General features: G+C 55.9%; 7 protein-coding genes across 7 annotated transcripts; 4 read left to right on the top strand and 3 right to left on the bottom strand.

Moving 5' to 3' along the window:
- Positions 1-3,225, bottom strand: J3D65DRAFT_77163 (P-loop containing nucleoside triphosphate hydrolase protein). Its single transcript, XM_066804176.1, has 3 exons — positions 2,766-3,225; positions 2,306-2,709; positions 1-2,258 (listed from the first exon to the last, which is right to left on the bottom strand). Exons 1-3 carry the CDS (start codon positions 2,980-2,982, stop codon positions 417-419), a joined length of 2,463 nt encoding a protein of 820 aa, XP_066652672.1. The 5' UTR covers positions 2,983-3,225; the 3' UTR covers positions 1-416.
- Positions 3,226-3,927: 702 nt separating this feature from the next.
- Positions 3,928-5,172, top strand: J3D65DRAFT_77278 (uncharacterized protein). Its single transcript, XM_066804178.1, has 5 exons — positions 3,928-4,256; positions 4,311-4,456; positions 4,510-4,607; positions 4,696-4,871; positions 4,941-5,172. Exons 1-5 carry the CDS (start codon positions 4,165-4,167, stop codon positions 4,966-4,968), a joined length of 540 nt encoding a protein of 179 aa, XP_066652671.1. The 5' UTR covers positions 3,928-4,164; the 3' UTR covers positions 4,969-5,172.
- A 2,150-nt stretch (positions 5,173-7,322) lies between these two features.
- On the top strand, positions 7,323-8,760 carry J3D65DRAFT_77272 (uncharacterized protein). The gene is made up of 3 exons (XM_066804177.1): positions 7,323-7,506; positions 7,583-8,071; positions 8,206-8,760. The coding sequence occupies exons 2-3, from the start codon at positions 7,639-7,641 to the stop codon at positions 8,703-8,705; spliced, it is 933 nt and encodes a 310-aa protein (XP_066652670.1). The 5' UTR covers positions 7,323-7,506; positions 7,583-7,638; the 3' UTR covers positions 8,706-8,760.
- Positions 8,761-9,381: 621 nt separating this feature from the next.
- Positions 9,382-13,021, bottom strand: J3D65DRAFT_634943 (vacuolar protein 14 C-terminal Fig4p binding-domain-containing protein). Its single transcript, XM_066801266.1, has 7 exons — positions 12,654-13,021; positions 12,435-12,597; positions 12,213-12,380; positions 11,427-12,156; positions 10,836-11,380; positions 10,041-10,783; positions 9,382-9,989 (listed from the first exon to the last, which is right to left on the bottom strand). The coding sequence occupies exons 1-7, from the start codon at positions 12,719-12,721 to the stop codon at positions 9,548-9,550; spliced, it is 2,859 nt and encodes a 952-aa protein (XP_066652669.1). The 5' UTR covers positions 12,722-13,021; the 3' UTR covers positions 9,382-9,547.
- Positions 13,022-13,464: 443 nt separating this feature from the next.
- Positions 13,465-15,324, top strand: J3D65DRAFT_558287 (uncharacterized protein; the record flags this gene model as incomplete). Its single annotated transcript, XM_066797355.1, has 4 exons — positions 13,465-13,538; positions 13,586-13,690; positions 13,942-14,319; positions 14,370-15,324. 4 exons carry the CDS (start codon positions 13,465-13,467, stop codon positions 15,322-15,324), a joined length of 1,512 nt encoding a protein of 503 aa, XP_066652668.1.
- A 537-nt stretch (positions 15,325-15,861) lies between these two features.
- J3D65DRAFT_576521 (DNL zinc finger-domain-containing protein) lies at positions 15,862-16,866 on the bottom strand. Its single transcript, XM_066797667.1, has 2 exons — positions 16,380-16,866; positions 15,862-16,319 (listed from the first exon to the last, which is right to left on the bottom strand). Exons 1-2 carry the CDS (start codon positions 16,785-16,787, stop codon positions 16,062-16,064), a joined length of 666 nt encoding a protein of 221 aa, XP_066652667.1. The 5' UTR covers positions 16,788-16,866; the 3' UTR covers positions 15,862-16,061.
- A 605-nt stretch (positions 16,867-17,471) lies between these two features.
- On the top strand, positions 17,472-20,060 carry J3D65DRAFT_558554 (Cullin; the record flags this gene model as incomplete). Its single annotated transcript, XM_066797372.1, has 3 exons — positions 17,472-17,873; positions 17,933-19,827; positions 19,886-20,060. 3 exons carry the CDS (start codon positions 17,472-17,474, stop codon positions 20,058-20,060), a joined length of 2,472 nt encoding a protein of 823 aa, XP_066652666.1.
- Positions 20,061-20,631: the final 571 nt, after the last annotated feature.

Here is a 20,631-nt window from a genome sequence, read left to right as displayed (position 1 = left end):
GTCGTTAGGCAGTAAACAAGAAGTGAACAATGCTCAAGCATTAAGTGGTCTGAATTAAAAGGACCACAGGTGATGGCATTACGCAAGGCTGAATCCGTAGAACAGCCGCTCGTGTTGCTTGCTTGTTTGACGAATGAAAGAGAAGAGAAGGGCAAAGGTAAAAGCAATTCCCTCTCCAAAAGTACGAGAAGGCAGTAGTTGATGCATGCCGGATGGATGAATGCATCAGGTCATGCCGACGCTTCAGTGTCGCTCCACGCCTCATCCTCTGTAAATCCACTCTCTCAATCAAATCCCCGCAGCTCTCCTTCTCATTCCTTGGTATATCATCCTCGTTCCATCATTCAGACTTTCCCATCTATCATCTCACAATCGCTGTACACGTGCAACAAAAAAGGAACCCCACCGGAAAGGGCCTATGCAAACAACCCCTGCCGCATATTCTCGACCGTCTTGACGCCCACACCCTTCAGCCCCGCCAGCTGCTCCAGGTCGGTCAGGATCCAGCGCCCCTCGTCGCCGTCGTCCATCTCGCAAAGGCAGTTGACAATCGCTTCAGCCTTTTTCGCACCGACGCCTTTCAGCATGCGAATCTGACCCAGGTCTCGCGTGTTGATGATGCCGAGCAAGCGTTTGGTGCGGGGTGTGGCGTATGCTTTGGAAGCATCCTCTGTAGAGGTTGAAGTGACGGGCGTGGTTACTGGAGGATCGGCAGCAGCGGCGGAAGAGGATGCGTGGTAGTCGTCGCGGAATACAGGGAGCTTTTTCGGTTTCGGCTTGCGGGTTTTGGCGGTCTTGGGTTTGTAGACGAAGCTGTCGTCTTCTTGGTAGGCGGAACCAGCATCCGAAGCAGCGTCGTCAGGTACAAACGAGTCATCAACCACATCGTTACGTCCGTCATCTTCCTCGTCTTCTTGATGAATTGGCTCGGGCTCGAGCTTGCGTGTTGCGGACTTGGATTTGCTAAGGGGCCGTGACACTGGTCGAATCGCGGTAGCTGGCTTTTCGCTGGTTGCAGCTGGCTTGTCCACGGCCGGCCTACGCAAAGGCTGCTTGGATAGGATGTTGGTGCGGGCTGCTATGGGCAGTGGTTCCGCATGCTTCTCATCTCCATGTGTCTTTGGTGGCTCGGCCGCTTGAACGGGCTCCGGAGCTTGGAATGGATCGGGCTCAGGAGTCTGACGAGACCGTCTTGCCTCCTTCTCTTTCCTGACCTTCTCCTCTAGAGACGCAATCTTTTGTTCAAGTTTCTCATTTTCGGGGAAGTGCGGTAGAGCGAGTTGGTACATTTTGAGAGCGGACAAATGCTCCCCACGGACGTGGTGTTGTTTTGCCATGAGCAAAAAGTGCAAGCCCTCTCCTCTGTCGTCGTCTTCTCGTCCCACTCGTTCCTCCAAGGCCTCGAGCCGCTTTTGCACGGCCTCACTGATATCTTGAGTTTGAATGGTCGACGTCTCGTTGAGTGCCCTTTCGGCCAACTTCTCCTCGATTCGCTTCTCGATCATGGCCTCGATGGCTTCTTTGCTCATAGGCGCAGACTGCTTACCGTATCCCGAACTCTGCACCGGCCTTTTGGAGGGCCGCGACCCCATGGTTGCATTGTCCGTTGCTCCACGTTTGAGATTGTCAGGGCGTCGTGCCTGGGTTGATGAGGTGGAAGCAGGCTTGGGTACCGCTTTTGGTTTGTCAGAAAATACAGCAAAAGATTTGGCCGGCTTCTCAATCTTCTTTTGCTGCGGCTGGGCCAGGTCGGCATTTTTCGCTGCCGCGAGCGGCTTCAGAGGTTGGCGTTGAATACCAGGTCCCGATATGGCAGAGTAGGGTTTTGAGGATGCTTTGGAGGCATGCAAAACTGGCTCGTTCTCCACCTCATTGACCTCGATTTTCTTTGTGCGACTGGCGAAATTCAAAGAACTCAGGGTGTCCAAATGATACGAACGCACCGGCGCCAGGTTCAAAATCATCAATGTCAGGCCATTGTTTTGGCCCAGAGATAGAATGCGGGTCATTTTGGATTCGCGGTAGGGTATCCTGTGCTGCTTTTTGCTAATGGCCTCAACGCACTGCGCTAGCACGAATAAGGACTTGTTAATGGCAGAAGATTCAACCAAACGCTCGCGGTTGTTGTCGGTTCTTCGATTGTCTTCGGAACCGGCAAGGTCTATGCACGATGCTCTCGAAACATGGGTATGGGTATCAGTCGTTTGGGTTAGTGTAACGCAAAGAATAGCATGAGACCGGGAAGAGTGGGCATTGAGCTTCAGCAGGATTAGCCAAGAACCAATTTGAAACATGGCAAACGAACCTTGGTTGCAGAGGTGGAGCGGTTGACATTGGCTTCGTCGTAAAGTTTTTCGAATTCCTTGAGAGTTGTGCAAGGCCTCTCGGTGAGACCAACCACGACGGTCTTCCCATTATTATCGCGAATCGGCAGGCCAGCTGCGGTGCGCTTCTCCGGGGGCTCGAAAAGGTCGTAGACGCGGTCGTTGTAGATTTCGTAGTAGCTCACGGCGACATCCACCTGGGAGGCTCCGTCCTTTTCGAGCTTTCGACAACGACGATATATACTGCTGAGAAGTCGCGGAATCACTCCTCGGTCTGCCAAAGACTTGCCGCCACGCATTGTGTGAGTCTTGCCGGTGCCAGTGACGCCGTAGGCGAAAATGGTCACGTCGAAGCCATTGAAAAGATGCTTGACCGTCGGCGAGACTGTAGGTGGTCCCGTCAGCGCCATTGAATGGTGAACGGACCTTGCGGATCCCTACCTTCCTTATCAAACAGCTCCTGTTGCGTCGTCTCCTGGTCGTAGACACTTTGGAACTGAAAACTGAAGGCCTCGGACTCGTTCTTGGGATTGGGCATCCGCACAACGTTGGGAGACGCGTCTTGGTCGGCGGTGGCATTTTCAGCCGTGACGATAACGTCCTTGTCGAGCTCGTTCTTGAGCAGGGGGCGTATCCGTGCCAGGACGCGGACACTCATGATGACGGCGGCAGACGACGCAGGAAAGGACGGAAAGAAACGACAGCAGAAGACGACGACGCAACGCTCAGCAACCACTGACCACCAACAGTGGACAGACGCGGTGACGTTTCGGTTGGGGTAGAGACTGGAGCGGGGATCGGAGAGTCGGAGAGAGAGTGCGAGGAAATTGCGGCTGCGGGGATGGACTGCGGAACGGGAGTAAACACGCACGGACCCGCGGGAGCTAGTGTCCGTCAGGCACACCGGCTTCCTGGTCGCGACGGGAACCGCTCAACACCATCCAGACTTGACATCCACGGATCCATCACCAAAGGCTCCATCAAGATCGAATCGAAACCTCTCAAACCATCGCGACGTTCTCGCCTGACCGTCTTCTTCATCACCTTTATCACACCTCCAGGCTGAATCGAGATGCCTCATCCAGGAGGACTCGAGGATCTCATGACGACCAGCGACACAACGACTTTGGCACTTTCTTTACTTCGCATGATGAAATCCAAGTGCAAGTCTATTCGGAATTCGGTCGTGAGCTGGCCTTGATGCTGAAGCTGCACGAGACACTGTTTTCTATCCTTATGTCTACTGCCGTCCAAACCGTCCAAGCCGTCCAAATATAGAGATTCACGTTTCTTTTCCCACCATCCAAGATGCGGCATGCCGAAGCAGGCTGTGGGAGCCGAACGGAACAAGACCCGGCCAATCATGGCGCCACAAACCAAATGTACCCGAAATGTTTGACACTCGGCGGCTAAGTCTCATGTACCTACCGCGCCATTGCACGACATCGAAACAACCCCTGTCTTTCCAACGAGCCCCATGTGGCGCGCTTCCAACAATACCCGCCGTCCACTGCTCAGGTGCATGTCCGCTCGCGTTCAGACAGCGGCTAGACCGGCTTGAAAAGTACCCGCCTCCCCATTCCTAGCATGATGAATGCAGATGCAACAGTCCGCCGGGTCTTCTGGCTCCACCTGCGCGCGTGTGGTCTTTCTTTTACTCTGTGCTTCCGTCTGTCTTTTCCTTTCTCTCCGTTTTTTCCGTTCGCTCCATTTCCTCGCGTTTCAACAGTGATCATTCTTTCCCTTTCTGTCCAAATCAGCTGTGCTGTTCCCTTCTTTGGAAATTTCCGAGCTGGTTTCTCAAATTACTCTCCTTAACTAATTGTCGCACATCTTTGCCATGTCTCTGGGTACCAAGAAGCTTCTCCTGGCCCTTTTATTTGCATCTTCCACCGCAGCAAGCCCTGTCCCCCAACTCGGCCCAAAACTTCAGTACGACACCATCTCCCACCCGACCTGGAACGCGAGCTGACCCTAGGTGAACAGCTTTCCTAGATTTGCAAACACTTCCACATCAAATCCTCACGCCTCCATATCGACACCGCAAAGCGTAATAACCACAAATGCTGTCCAGTCTGTACATGCGGCCGATACTGGCATCCCATTCGTTGTCCCTGTGACCCTTTTGACGAGTAAGTATGCTTTGCAGGAACACGGAGCCAATCATTCTAACACAGTGTCGCAGGCGATGGCTCAATAATACAAGATATTATCACGTCTCCTATTATATCTTCAGTCACACCTCCATCCACGCCCGAACCATCAACCAGCACGTTCTTCTCCGTCAGTACACCAGCCACTTTTAGCCAAACACCAAATTATAATTTGTCGACTCCAAGCCCCGGACTGAGCGGCGGATTTCAAGGGGCAGAGGCATCAGTTTCCGGCCTCACACCAACTACCACCTCGACACAGAATCCGTCATTGCAAACGCCTACGACATATGCCACGGGAACTCCCTCGCGACTCCTCACACCCAGCAAACAGTTTACGTACGACCCAGTACCAGGCACTAAAAGCCCCACATCGAGCAATGCCACGACACCGGCAAGTTTCTCCTTTGATCCCTCATCACCGACAAGCTCGCCAAGTACACCAACCTTGACGCCGATAAAGACACCTAGCCAATTTTCTACGCCTATAGCTGCGAATTCTACAGCGACCAGGAAGACATTCTCTAGCGGCCTTCCTGCAACGCCTACAGATGCCGCTCGCTCGAGTTCAGGAGCAAATTTTGCCACTCCGACAGTGCGTTCCACACCTCCTATATCGACACCAAATGGACGAGCAAGCTTGACTCCCACTGGAACGCCTGCAAGAGTGTCGCAATCTGGTCCCGTCTACGTGGCCACAACATTATATCCTGTTCAGTCGTCACAGCTGGGAGCTCTGCGCAAGACGACAACGATACTCACCACAGTCACACCGGGTTCATCAGGTCTTTTGTCTACGTATTCATCTCCTGAAGCGTCGAATTCCGTGGTCTACGTGACAACTACGATAGATCCGACACAAACTTCACAGAGCACATTGCACCTGACCAAGACTGTGATGACTACCATCACCTCAGCTCAGCAATCGAGCACTCCTGCACCCACACCTGAGGCAACGGCTCAAAGCTCCTCTCTGGCAGATTCGGGCACAGATGGCAGTCCGGCAACTCAAGAATCTCAGAAGCTCCCGCAGTCGTTTTCCTCAAAGACCACACAAAGCACGCCATCATTCACAAGCACAGAAGCAGCCATCACAAATGTCCCTTCGACTTCAGCTTTCTCGAGTGCATCTCCGTCGCGAGAGTCGTCTGTCCCGAGTTCCGCATCAAGCGCATCGGCATCGCGCGAGACCGCACCCCCCACGTCTCCGACGCAAGCGCCAGCTAGCAGCACCACGGCGGCTCCAGCGCCTATTATCCCATCATCATCGTCCGCGGCCGATGACGACGGCGGCGAGGGCATCACCATCATCCCCGTCGATCCGAGCGTCTCAACATACACGGAGACGATGACGCAGATCAAAACGGTGACGGTGAAGGAGACGGCCACGACGACGCTGCGAGAGACGGTGACGGCGCGGGAAACGATTACGATTCGGGAGACAGATGCACCGCGGATGACCGTCACCGCATACGATACGCTCATGATGAAGCTCGGAGAGCGGAAGTGAGGAGAGTATTTGTTTGGTGGGTTTAATTTGGAAAAGTAGTCGGATGTTTTGTGGCCTGGCGTCACGGAGATTGTGCATAGCGTCGGTGTCTTGTCTCTAGATTGTTTTTGAGCCTTGCATTTTTGCTGGGGATGAGCGTTCGGTACCTGTCAAATAATAATTCTACCTAGATGTGTACTGTACATGTCAAGCCTTTCTTGGGATCATCAAATGCTGTGGTAAATGACAGCTCCTCTCTCGCTTTAGCAGTAGTGAGCGGTTCATGCTAGCCATTCATTTCCCCACGACTGCCTGTGGCTGGCCTCTCACCTGCCCACAGCCGTGTCGACAACGCAAACCCACCCTCCCCTTTTTAACCCACCTCAAAGCATCAACCGCCCTGCAGCCCAGGCAAATAAGCATCAGAGATCGCCACGTAGCAGAAATGAGCGCGAAACAAGCTTCACCAAGCTTTTGTCGCGCAGCATGCTGGCCTGTCCTGTGCGCTTGCCCTGCCCTGCCCCTCCGCATTTCCGCATTTCCCGCGCCCCACTCTCTCTCACCCTCCTACTACTGCTGATAGAGGCGCTTGCGTTCTCGCAGCAGCTTGCCTTCAGAGATGTTGAGACAGCACTCGTGGACTGCGCTGCCTGTTTTTGCGTGAGGGCGCCGCACGTCGAGTCGCGCTCTGCAGAGCCACCACAGACAGCAGCAAGACGCCAGGCAAGCAGGCAAGCAGGCAAGCAGGCAAGCAGGCAAGCAGGCAAGCAGGCAAGCAGGCAAGCAGGCAAGCAGGCCGGCGCGCGGCGCGGCCCGCATACCCAACCCAACCCAACCCAACCAGCCAAACAGGACTCACAGGGATGGACTGGTGGACGGCGCGTTGACATGACAGCGTGTCTCGCGCCGACTCGTTTCGTCGCGCGCGGCGCAAAACCAACCACAGCACGTCGAACAAGACATCGGCTCCCGGCAACCTCGCGCAGCTGAGCTGAGCCGAGCTTTGTAGCTGGCCAGCACAATGGCGAGGCGAGACGAGAGGCTGCCGGGAGCGAGGTGCCACGGTAGGTACATACGAGAAGAACGACGACCTGAGCGGGCGAGCCAACGACCATGCATGTGGTCTCCGTACGAGCAGATTGATAGGCGGCGGCGGCAGCGCCGGAAAGCTTGCCGCACGCAATGCTACATGTCCAAGTTAAGAGAAGGAGTAGGGCAACTGATCCAGTCCGACCCACTCTTGCTGGGTGCGTCGTTTGGAGCAGCACGGCTGCTGTGCCGTGCCGTCCGTGTGCCGAATCTCCGGGGCGCTTCTGATCGACAGTTTCACGCGAGAGGGAGGGAGGGCGTCGTTATTTCGAGAGCATGCAGTGGTGGGGTATATGAACGGGGAGGGGCTGAGGTTCGCTGGCTGTTGGGTTCGCGATTGTTCAAGAAGAGACGGACGGGACGACTGCTCGATACACGCTGACACAGTAGTTCGTGGGTGCTTTGCGACATCTACCCGGACACATCTAGGAACACCGCGTCTTATAATATTGTGAGTAAACATATCGACGAGCAATGATGCGTCCCATCCAACACCTCAACTCCTCAGTTGCTCACACACCTCCCAGTCTCCCTGCCCCCCCTCCCCTCTCCACCAAACATCCAGACTCTCACAAACAAAACCATGGGTTTCCTCGGGGACCTCGCGTCCGAAGCCCTCTCGGACTTTACGCACAGCAACAACAGCGGCAGCGCGGCGCCCCCAACAGCAAGCGAGACATACTACGAAAACAGCAGCAGCAGCGGGCCACCTGGGCCCCCTCCGCAACTATTTCCCCCCTGGATCGCGCGATGGGAGCCCGGCGCCGGACGTTGGCTCTTCGTCAACGAGGCCAATGGCGAGCGCACGTTTGAGTATCCTGGCGGCGAGCCGGGCGGGTACTACCAGGGCGGCGGAGGAGGAGTAGGAGGGTATGAAAGAGGGGGGGGTTACTACGAGGAGCGGCCGCGCGAGGAGAACGAGTCGTCGGGCCATTCGGGCATGGCGTACGGGGCGATGGGCGCGGTGGGGGGCGCGGCGGCGGGCGCGCTGCTGATGCACGAGGGCGATGAGATCGGTACGTTGTTCATCCTCTCCCTTCTTCTTCCTCACCCCCTGACCTCCTGGCCCCATTCTCCTGCCCAGTCGCACCCGACCACACGCACAACACCCACCCGCCGTAGCTGACGCGCCCTCCTCTGCCCCTCACAGCACAAGACTGGGACCAAGACAAAGCGCGCCTGGAGCGCAACGTCGAAGCCGCACCGTACGAGACGGCTGAGTTCGTCGGCGAGGGCGTCGGCAGCGTCGAGCGCGGCGCCGACCGCGCGGAAGACTGGACGGAGCAGCAGTACGACGACGCTGTGCGCGACGTCGAAGAGTTCCCCGACGACATGGAGCGCGGCGCGGACGCGACGGCCGAGTTCGTTGGCGAGGGCGTCGGCAGCGTCGAACGCGGCGTCGACGACGCGGTGCAAGACGTCGAGGAGTTCCCCGAGGACGTGGAGAGGGGCGCGGAGGAGGCGGGCGAGTGGACGGAGCAGAAGTGGGACGGTGCGGTGCAGGATGTCGAGGACATACCGCAGGATGTCGAAGGGGGCGTCGAGGATGCGGCCGAGTGGGTGGGCGAGGGCGTGGGCGAGGTGGAGAGGTTTGGGGATGGGGTTGAGGCGGCGTATGATGAGGGGGAGCAGGAGGGGTATGAGGATTAATATTCAGGGGTGTTGGATTGTGTCTACTCTTCTTCATGTTGCCCTAGGTACAGACCACCGCGCAGCCTCTCTAGCCATCCATTCCGCCCACACAGCGCAACCAAGCAATCTACTTACAAAAGAGCCGCCGCAACAAAAAAAAAAAAAAAAAAAAAGCCGACCAGCTGATCCACGAACAAAAAAACACCAACAGAATGGAATGGCACACGCCTGCCTTCCTTCTTGCTAAGTACCTAACCATCCGACGCCTACCGGCCTGCCCCATGTGCTTCCCCATCCATCCACCCCCATGCTGCTTTGGCTGCTGCCGTGGATAAGGCAAGCGTGCAAGCGTGCAAGGGGTATGATACGGTATGGTATGTATATATGTATGTATATGTACTATTCCAGACAGTGGTATCCCGCCCCTGCAGCCGAGGACCGACTCTGACCGTTCACGAGAATCCGAAAACCGAAAACTCCACAAGAAGACGAGAGAAGGCGGAGAAGAGAGAAGAGGAAGCGAGGAGGCCACCGCGCACCGAGGAAAAAATTCGAGGGGGAAGACGACGAACAGACAGACAGATAGACAGCGATGCAAAGAGCCGCCCAATGAGATGAGCAGCGTATATACCGCCGCTAGAGGCCAATTATTCAGAGGTGGCGAGAAGATGATGGATGCTAAGCTTGCCCACCCACCCACCCACCTGCAGTAGCAGACGACCACCACCACAACGACACCAGCGCCGCGAGCCAAAATCTTCCGACTGCAGACCAGTATATGTGCGCACTCAGCTCTCCAGTCCCAAGCGCCATAGTCGATGCGCCAAGCCATTAGGAACAAGACCAACCACGCCCGCGTCTTACTTCTTCTTCCCCGCGCCCCTGGCAGCGAATCGCCCCAGCTGACTCAAACTACTCTTACTCTTCTGATGTCCCTTGACGGTTCCGCCGGCGACCTGCTCCGGGCTGACAGACGAGCGCGCTCCGCCGGCCGAGTTGGGGCGTTGTTGCGTCGGCCGCGGCGGCAGCTTCTTGTCTCTATCCGTAGTACCATCGTGGCCAGTTTGTAACGACCCAGTGCCGCCGACCGCATTGGAAGAATTGCCCACGTTGCGGGACGCGATAGCATCTGCAATGTCCGCGGTGCCTGCAGGGCCGAGAACAGCGTCGCGTTTGGCGCGGCGGGCACGCTCTTGGACTTGTTTGAACTTTTCGAGGAGTTCCACCCACTTGATGCCGCCTTCTTCGCGGGACTTGAGACGATTTGGGCGCTCAAATGATGATGTTGTAGGAGTAGGGGCACTGAAGAATTGGATTAGCTGTGTAATAGAGGACAAGTCTTGGGAAACCCACGTTCGAGGAGCAATGTGAAGATAGCCAATGGCGCTGACGCTATTAAGGCGGTTCTTGAGCGCTGCAAAGGCCGACGATTGGGGCAAGAGCATGAGCACACCGTAAAGGCATTTGTAAAGATGGGGATTCTTCTCTGGTTCGAGGAGTTGAAGACGAAGATAAGTGAAGACGGGGGATTCGAGCAGCTGAACCAGCTTGTCGATTTGGATCAGCATGTTGACGGTCATTTCCAGCTCTCCAAATATTTGGAGCAAATGGTATGCTTGCTCGTAAGCTTGGGCAAGCAAGCAGAGGGAAAAGGTAGCCACGGCGTTGTGGCACCACGATCGGAAAAGCGTAACAAAGAGTGTCTGCCCATCGCGAGTTTCGAGATTGCGGAGCCGTTTGCGCAAATCTGCAAGCTCAGGAGCAGTTATGAGATTGTTGTTCAGATTCTGAACCATGATGCTGGCAAACTCGACATCATCGTCCCTTTCCAAACAGTCTGCCAGCGTTCGGTATATTCTTTCCGCGCTGAGCGAAAGGCAAAGCTGGCGAATGATGAGGTTTCCGCGCGTCTCTAGAAGGCGGCGGTCAGTAGCAAAAAGGCTCAGCAATGCTACCATGAAGGAGGTGAAGTAGGAATCGTCGCTGTTTTTCGATATTTGCGACAACAGCAGGAGGTCTCTTGTGACGACAGATTCGGCAGGGTCCGATAGAGTCTTGAGTAATGCGGGGAAGGTGGCGTCATTGATTGCCAAAATCTAATCATCATGAGTACTGAGCACAGTCAGAATTCACAGGGTATGGAAATACCTTTCTTGGGGCCTTTTTGTGCAGCATTATGAGCCAGGAGAGGGCAGCCACTCTCGTTGCCTCGTGTTCATTGAGAAATTGCAAAGTCAAGGCATTGACAGCAACCTCATAGTCCAGGTCCGCGCCTGGATGGTGCTCTGGCGAACTTTCGTCGTTGGGATCTGGTATGATGGAGACTTTCGGCACACCCTTTGGCTCTTGTGCTTTTGCTTCGGCAGCCTTGAGATCAACCGTAGACTCCCGGGTAGAGGACTTGCCAGCCTTCACGCCGAAGTTGGAATCTCGTCGATCTGCAGCTGCAGAATCCTTGACAGGTCCTGCGGTAACTTGCTGTTGCGGCGGTTTGGCCTCATCGGGTAGAGACATGATGTAGTCCATGAGTGAATTGTTGACGCGATTAGCAGCCAGACGGACTTGCTCCACCTCGCTGGCCATGGCGGGTAGCACATGTGACAGCAAGCGTGGAATGACTTGCAAAATGTCCTCGGGGCAGATTTCAAAGAAGCTGTCAATCCATCGGAGTGCCGTGAGTTGGATTTCCTCCTCTGCGCCACGTTAGCCTGGTTCCAGCACGCCAAGAGTCAGTCTCACCTGGAGATTCACTGAGGAAGGTGACCAGAGTATCTATGATTTTTGCATGGTCTACTTGGACATCTTGGCCAGGTATCCAGTCTCCGTCCGTCATGCCAGATGCGCGATCATTCATTGTCGTCGACTCCGTCTCTTCACTCGCGGACCTCTGGTCATCTTCGTCCATGCCTGGCACCTTTTCGTGGTCTGCTTCCAAGTCGTGGGAGCTTTGGATGCTTCGCGCGCTCCTTATGCTGGACCTGGAGCTCTTCTTGCCTTCCTCTCCTTGGCTCTTTCTGCTTTCTGCCAGCCCTCGTTTTATCCGCGCGATTTTCTTGATCTCGGACAAAAATCTCTCCAGCGCGGTCTGTGTTGCAGTGTGGACGTCCTGGTTTGGATCGCTCAGGAATTTGAGGAGTCCAGCGAGAAAGGAAGGAAGGTAGGTGACGAGCTCGAGGTCCGGTATGGAGTCAAGCAAAGTTATCCAAGAGACCAGGAAGGTGCGTGTGAACGGGTTCAAGACGTTGATGCGCTCTTGAAGCAAAGGTATGAATTTGGGGAGGGAGAAGGCAATGGGGACGTCGATGGATGGTGAGCCAGATTCTCCAAGCGCAGAGTCGTCGTCGACGGCGTCCTCTGGCTGGTGGAGAATCGAAACGTACGAAGCAGCCGATTCGGAGACGATGTCTTTAATCAGGCGGTCGAGCAGTTCCGCACCGTTCTTGACCGAAGCCTCGGAATCCGCAGCGAGCTAGCGCCCATGTCAGCCGACGACGGATTGTTGGGGGAAACACAGTACGAGCGCACCTTGCAAAGCGCGTCAAACACCTCGTTGAAGTACAACAAGATCTCCCCTTTGGCAACCTTGGCAATGTTGTACATGCTCTCGCAGGCATAGTAGCGGACGCGGGCGTCCTGGTCGGAGAAGCAGGCGAGAACCGGGGGAACGATTTCTTCCAAGTACCTGGCAACATCCTGCCCTCCTGTCAGCGAGCGGGAAGGGCAAAGTGGAAACAGATTGTAGCTCACCGAGCCTAGCGCTATGGAAGCGGCAGCTAGGCCTATCAGGCCTCCGTTTCTGGCGTGCGGCTGGTGGACGGCATAGGCGTAGTCGTGACATAGCTGGTGGACGATTTTTTGAATCTTGTCGAAGTCTTTTACCGCGAGCGATTCGCGGACCTGGGCTTCAAGCCTGTCGGGCGAGGTCAGCATTGGATGGCAGGAGGAGCTCCGGTTGGGAACGCGTACTCCAGGGCACCGGCCTTGCGCTTGTCGTAGAGCTTGTCGTTGAGGGCCTTTTGAATGTTGGGATCCATGGCTAAGGCGCGGTTGTGCCAAAGGGCATTGCGCTTGCCTGGAGGTGCGAGGCGGAGGGTAGCTTCGAGCTGGAGCTGGAGCTGGACCTGAAGCTGGACCGTGGTTTCGGTGGGGAAGGCGGCAGAGGAAGCGGGCAGCGGAGGACTGGAGATGGGCACCGCAGGAGACAACGGCGGGCGGTTTGCTCAGTTCTGACCTGAGCGCGTCAGAAGATCGAGTCAAGCGGCTGTCACAGCATCTGTTCGGGGTGCGCAAGCAAGAAGCAAAACCAAGGCCTCAATGATTGATTCCGCATGCCGTGAACGCTGGAGGAGCTACAGGACCAAGCACCAAGGTCGGCCCAATCGTGACCTCACCGCCCAGGGATCAGGCGCGTCGAAATGTCATTGCCGAGACAAAGCGTCAAGACAAGCCAGGAGGCGGCCACCTGATTCCCCCTTGGCCCGACGTCCGGCTCGCCGTGGCTTTGTCGCTGGCCCTGGACCTGGACCTGACTGACTGACTACTGACCTGCGCCATGCTACTGCATCTCTTCGTCTCGTCTCGCTCAAGTCACATCTCTTGCCCTGCCACCTCCTCTGCCCCCCTCTGCCCTCCGTGATGCTCCCTCTTCGTCGTGTCCCAACTTTAAATCCTCTCCGGATCGCCCTGCGTGTCCGTTGACTCTTTTCCGCCTTTCTGGTATAGGGGCCCGAGTCAGGGCACCGTAAACACAACCCACGACATGGACAAGCTGAAGCACATGATCCACCACCGCAAGCGCAGCACTTCGCAGCCATTTTCTCTCTCCACTTTCCGCCACTGGGCCATATCTTTGTCAGTTCTGCTCTCCTGCAACCTTTGGCTCCAACTAACAGCTGCAGTGTCGTTTGCGATTTCAACGTAGATGTGGGCCCCGAAGTCCTTTTCGTGTACCCTCCCGATACGGCTTTCTCTCAAGCTGATTTGACTGCAATATGCTTCAACAGGTAAGACCTTTTTCTTTTCCCGTCCTCCAAGTCATCTTTTCCAACGAATCTATTTTGCCGCCACACTGGTGCCGAAGGAAATGAAGCTCCCTGGGCCCATCTGCGTTTGTTAGGCGTCTTGTGGCAGCAGACAAAATTCTAGCTTCATCTGCAGGAGTGAACAACTACTCCTTGGACTCAGAATCGTTTCTTTCAGCACCCAGTGTTGCTGTTCCTATCACTGCTGTGGAAATATCCTTACACCGCCACAGCTTCCCAGAACAACAAAACCCTGAAATGGGAGAGGATCTGAACTTCCAATTCACCATCCGCAACCGCTCTCCAGACATCCTACTCGGCTCTCCCTGTCCACCGTATGGCAGTCCCAACAGCTTCTACTGCAACTGTGTCTTCCGCCAAGAGTTCGATCGTAATACCAAACGGCGTTTCAACCAAAAGAGTCTAGTTCTGGTCTCCAACCACAACTTTCCGGCTTTCTTCACCAAGATCCTCCATCTGATGACGGCTGGTGGCATCCTTTGTGATCCGACGACGTTTGAGGTTGCCTGTTCCCAAATCTCGTCTTGGCCACCGCCGTCAGTTGGGCGGCTTGAACTTCCGTTTCTTGGTTCCTTACTGGTGCTCGAAATGTAAGAGAATCCTTTCAAGCGGCGATGGCTGTCCGCTAACTAGATTCTAGTGCCCCTCATCTGGGATTTCCGCTCCAGGGGCTCGTTTCTGCTCGCCTTCACCATGCGGAGACCATCTCGCAGCCAATTTACGCCTACCAGCCGGTTACTTCCTGGGCAAATCTCGTGTCCTTCTTCCCTTCGCTCTCCGAGCTCTACACTGTCTTTGAAAGGATGCTCCTTTGCGAAAACATCATCGTCATCGCCAAAAGTCCACAGCTCTGCAGCCATGTCGTGTCTGGGCTCGTTGACCTGATCAAGCCAATCCCGTATGCTGGTGACGTCAAGCCCTATGTCACAATGCAATCCGAATTTTGTGTTGCAGGCTTCAACGGCGGCACATCGCGGCACTTCATCGTCGGCATCACGAATCCCTTCCTCCTACAGCGGATCCTGAATGCTGCAGAAGCATCCCAGAGCTCCACGCCATATGTAATCTACCTCCAAAAACCCAACAGCCCGGTTCCGGTCAAGCTGTACCGGTCTCAGCTGGCTTGCCCTCCAGGCTTCGACATCCCTGGTGGCATACCATCCAATCTAGACGTTAAGAAGCATCTCAAACCGGACAGGGCATTTCTCCAAAATCTAGACAGCAACCTGCGAGCCGGCCAAGCAATTCCAGACACCGTGGGCCCTCTCATACGGCGGCACTTTGCCGAACTGACTGCCCAATTCCTCGCGCCAATCCTCCGATATCTGGCAACGGGCATGGCATCAAACGTCAAGTCGCCAGGTGGAAACCTGCAGTATCCAAACTTTTCAGAAGCAGATTTCCTCACCAGCCTCGCAAAGCACGGCACGTCCGTCAAGTTTAGAGGCCAGGGGCCGCTGCAGCGCCACAGGATGAGAGACGCATTGTACGTCGAGTTTTGCCGCTCGCCCAACTTCTACTCTCACCTTGAGATGAAGCTCAGTCTTGAGAGGGAGGCTTCTGCCGGCCTTTTGAACCATTCTGGGCCTACTTGAGGTGTCGTCTTCCAGATGACGTCATCGCAAGTACTTGATGACCGCGACTCCGTCTTGTTCGGCAGAGCGTGGCCATGGACCAGCATCCCAGCGGTTTATCATGCAGAAACATGGGCGAACGGCCCGGTCGTCTCAAAACCCTCGCTGCCTGTCGTCTCCTTGAGCCGGCAATATCCAATGGATGAGGTCACAATCGGTGGGCCAAAGAAATCCGGTCAAGGACGCCGGAAAAAATGATACTGTGTGGGTCTATCAGCAGAATGAGCGACTACGCCATGGGTGACTGAAGCGACCGTCTGGACAGACACAGCGTCGGGAGCTGTCGTCTACCCCCGTGGCTGCACTTCTGGAGCTGTCATGCATCATGAAAGCCGCAACTAGGGAGCCCTCGTCCACCAAAGCCATGATTTCGCAGACCGTCAATGCCACAAAGATTTGGCGCTGTTGGTGACGTTTTTGGAAGAAGGATGGATGGATGGATATTCGAGCGCAGAAACACCCAGGAGCACGATGGAAAGCTAGGAAACGCACAACGGGCAGAATAGATGGGAGTTGAATTTCGCCGCCTGACTACATGGTAACAGATCTTTTAGCGGCCCCAATGTCGTAATATACATGATCTTATTAGCATGCCGCATTTCGGCTTCTTTTGCAACGAACGCTCCTGGACGCCGGTTATAAATTTCACCATGATTTTTTTACCTCATTTATCCCCTTTCCTCTAATCCAACAGCGTCTCAATTCTTGTCACCAGAGCCCTTCGTTGACGGGTCGTTTTTGGCAAACGAAGAGCCGTACGGTTTGTTGTTTGGTTCCGAGGGAGCGCGAGGCTCCGGCTTCAAGGCGTCCTGGCGCGGCGTCGCGGTGCCGTCGTCCCACAGCTCGAGGTCGCCATCTGAGCTGAGGGCGCCGCGCTTGAGGGATACGCCTTGGCGGCCGCCCTCAGCGGCCTGCTTGAGAATATCCTCGAGCGAAACGGATTGGTCTTGGAAGACCTGCGAAGAAGCGTCAGCGGTGGTGTCGCGTACCAGACAAGCATTGGGGGGAGGGCGCACCTTGAGGTGGTCTGATATCAAGTGCCTGTTCTTGCATCCGGGACATGTGACGAGGACGGTTCCCTCGTGGTAGCCTTGTTTCGTGATGCGATGGGCGGAGCGCGTGGTGCAGGCGCGGCAGGTGAAGGTCAAGTTGTAGGCGGGGATCTCGGGGTCGACCTCTCGCTCGGCGCCGGCGGGGACCACTGGTGGGGCATGATGCGGCTTGTCGTGCGAGTCGCGAGAGGCGGGCGTGTGCGAAAAGGCGCGGCGCTGGATCTGGGGGAGGAATGCTTGGTGTTGGCGCAAATGGCTTTGAGGGCGGCTAGCTGTATGAACGCGGCGGGCCGGCGCAGCGGCGGAGCGAGGCGCTGAGAAGAGCTGCGCTTGGCGCGAACAAAGGCGCAGGAGAGTACGAGATGAGCGCATGTTTTTGGGAGGGGGCGAGGCTGGTGAGACAGCAGTATATCAAGTGACTGGGGCAATTGGAGGTGGACGACGGTCTGGTGGGTTCAGGTCAAGTTCAGTTCACTTTACGCGTCTCTGCCGGCTGCCGTCATACCTTCCAGGATTCGCCGGCTCATCTTCGGCCCCGGCTCCGGTGCTGCTCTCGCTGGCTGTGGTGTGGCGCCTCGTGCCGCTACCCTAGCTTCCAGACCCACCCTCTACATCCATCTTCGCGTCCTTCCGCCTCCTCAACCTCGATTCGCTCACACTCGACAATGCGTGTGCGTCCTGCTCACTCTTGACCTCCTCTACCTTCTCGCCGCGCTAGCCTTGCCGCTTCAACTTCCTCTGCGTTGCCTTGGACCTCCGCCGACCCAGATCACGGCGCTCGCTTCGGGTGCTAAGAGCTAGCTACCTTCGGACCCTCAACACATCTCTTCTGGACCACCTGCGCAGTCCTACCGGATCGAACATGTCCATGTACGGTGGCAGAATGCAGCAAAGGAATAGGATACGTCCGCCTCGCAGGGTACGTCTGCTCCGAGCGAGACTTTGTTCATGCGTCGGCGACTTGCTGCTGGCGCCGGACCTCCGATCTTACTTGCCCACCGGCAAGCTTGAACTGAGCGCAGCAGCACCAAACCCTCAAGCTGTACCGATGCTAACATGAGCACTCACTTGCAGGGCATCAACGGAAGCGAGGTCGACTTCGAAACGACCTGGGCCACCATTTCTGCCGCCATCCGCCAGATCCACACCAAGAACGCGTCGGACCTGTCCTACGAGGCCTTGTACCGCCACACGTACCGCGTCATTTTGAAGAAGAAGGGGGGGGACCTCTACAACCGCGTCCTCGAGTTCGAGAGGGATTGGCTCACGAACGATGTCAGGAAAGGTGCCTCGAGCTTCATCTCTCCCAGCCTGCTCGCGGGCTTGAAGGGCGGCAACTCCCAGACTACAACCAATGAGCGCCGTTTGCAAGAGGAGAAGTTCCTGAGGGGAATCAGAGAGCAATGGCAGGACTATCAGCTCTGCATGACCATGCTGACGGACGTCCTGATGTACATGGTTGGTTATGACGTTGCCCCAATGTCTCGGGTTGGAGCTGACAAGGACAATTTCAACAGGAACGTGTTTATTGCGCGGACAACAGGCAGCCCTCCGTCTACACGACCTCTCTGCGCCTCTTCCGGGAGCACATCTTGCGCTCGCCGCCGAACATTCCGCAGCACGACGAGACGATGATGGAGATTATTACGCAAATTATCCTTGACCAGATTCACATGGAGAGGACCGGAGACGTCATTGACAAGCATCTCATCAAGTCATGCACCTACATGCTGGAGAGCCTGTTCGAGGGCTTGTCGGAGGACGTCAACCAGCGCCTCTACGTGACCTCCTTTGAGCCGAAATTCCTGGAGGCTAGTCGCCAGTTCTACAAGGCCGAGGGAGACAGGCTCTTGCGTGAGTCGGATGCTGGAGGCTACTGCCGACACACGAGCAAACGGATCCGCGAAGAAGTTGATCGCTGCAAGTCTACCTTGTCGGAGACTACGACGCAGAGGATTGAGTCGGTCGTCGAGGACGAGCTCATCGCCAACAAGATCCACGACCTTATAGAATCAGACAGTGGTGTCAAGTTCATGATTGCCAACGAAAGGCTGGATGATCTGGGCTTGGTCTACGACCTCAATGCCCGGGTGGATTCAAGAAAGCAGGAGCTTGTGAGGGCGATCCAGAACCAGGTGGTCGAAATGGGCACCGACATCAACAAGGCGGCGATTTCAGCGTCTCAAGCCCAGCCCGCGCAGGCCCCGGTCGAGAATGGAGAGGGCGACAAGAGCAAGAAGCCTGCGGAAAAGGCCGTCAACCAGGCGACCATCGCCGCCATCAAATGGGTCGAGGATGTGCTGATCCTCAAGGACAGGTTCGATGCCATATGGAGGCACTCATTCAAGTCGGACCAGGGCATGCAATCAGCTCTGACCAAGAGTTTCACCGAGTTCATCAACTCTTCTGCCTTCCCCAGGAGCTCGGAGTACATTTCGTTGTTCATTGACGACAACATGAAGAAGGGCATCAAGGGCAAGACGGAGGCTGAAGTTGATGCTGTCTTGGAGAAGGCCATCGTCCTGCTCCGGTACATTGTCGACAAGGACCTGTTTGAGCGCTACTACAAGAAGCACCTCTGCAGGCGACTCCTCATGAGCAAGTCCCTCAGCAACGAAGTCGAGAAGCAGATGATTTCACGCATGAAGATTGAGCTTGGAAACAACTTCACGACGAAGCTGGAGGCCATGTTCAAGGATATGGCCATCTCGGAAGAGCTGACCAACGGCTTCAAGAACCACATCTCCAACTTGGGCGACCCCGACCCCAAGCGCGTCGAAGTCTCGGTCAGCATCCTTACCAGCATGACCTGGCCCTTGGACACGATATCAAGCGGCGGTGACGACAGCCAGAAGGCAAGCAAAAACAAATGCATCTACCCTGCAGAGGTCGACCGCATGAAGAAGTCGTTCGAGGCGTTCTACGGCCAGCGCCACTCTGGTCGCACCCTCACCTGGCTCGGCAACATGGGTACGGCCGACATGAGAGCCACTTTCCCCAAGGTGCCCACAAAAGAGGGGTTCAGGGAGCGCAAGCACGAAATTAACGTGTCGACCTACGCCATGATCATCTTGATGCTATTCAACGACGTGGCCGATGGCGCGGCCTTGACATTTGAGGAGATTCACGCCAGGACCAACATCCCGAAGCAAGAGCTGGCGCGCAACCTGCAATCGCTCGCCGTCGCGCCCAAGACTCGAGTTCTGATCAAGGAGCCAATGAGCAAGGAGGTCAAGTCGACGGACAGGTTCCTCTTCAACCCCGGCTTCAGCGGCAAGTTCCACAAGGTCAAGATTGGCGTCGTGACGGCGGGCAACAAGGTCGAGGGCGACAAGGAGCGCCGCGAGACGGAGGACAAGAACAACGACGAGCGCCGCTATTGCATCGAAGCCGCCGTTGTGCGCATCATGAAGTAAGTTCCTCTTACTGCCTACTTTTATTTGAGCTCGTACTAACGCATGATTTCACAGGCAACGCAAGGAGCTGGCGCACTCGCAGCTCGTCTCCGAGACCGTCAGCCAGCTGGCGAACCAGTTCAGGCCGGACATCAACATGATCAAGATGCGCATCGAGGCGCTGATCGAGCGCGAGTTCCTCGAGCGCATCGAGGACGCCTCGCCCCCGGCCTACCGCTACTTGGCTTGATGCGTTGGCGTCGTCGAGTCCTCAACTCCCAAGTGTCTTGACGTCCCCTTTATCTCGTCAGCAGCGCATTTTCACCCCTCTTTTTTCCTTTGCGGCATGCCTGCTCCTTCTCTCCCTGGCGTTTCTCCCTCCTCGTCTTCTCTTTCCTTTTTCCTTTTCCCCTTTTTGCATGACTGAGTTTCCGTTTTGGCAAATTTGCATTTTCGCGGCGATCAGCGGGACGGATGGATGAATGGGCTTCAAGCTTTCTCGGTTTCGGCGGTGACGGGTACTGCCACCACAGCAGGCAAAGGCCGCTGACGGGCGATGATGATGATGATGATGGTAGTGATGGTGGTGGTGCGCCGGCGTTCTGAAATGGCGTTTTTGTGACGGCGTGCGTGGGTTCTGGGTTTTTCTGGTTCCGTATGAAAAGAGGAGTGGGAGCGAGTGGGTGAGTGGATGGTGGGCGAGAGTAGATGGGAGGATGGTGCGAAGACGGTGCGAAGCAGATGAGTGGATGGATGGGTGGATGGACGATGGGTGGTGGTTTCAAGTGCCTCCAGGTAGTCAGTCGTCTTGATTGATTGAC

Source organism: Phyllosticta citribraziliensis, assembly GCF_038025025.1.
Source record: "Phyllosticta citribraziliensis strain CPC 17464 chromosome Unknown J3D65scaffold_10, whole genome shotgun sequence".
In the NCBI taxonomy this organism is placed as follows: domain Eukaryota; kingdom Fungi; phylum Ascomycota; class Dothideomycetes; order Botryosphaeriales; family Phyllostictaceae; genus Phyllosticta; species Phyllosticta citribraziliensis.
The sequence above is the reverse complement of the archived record's forward strand: the minus strand, read 5'-3'. Positions and strand labels throughout refer to the sequence as shown.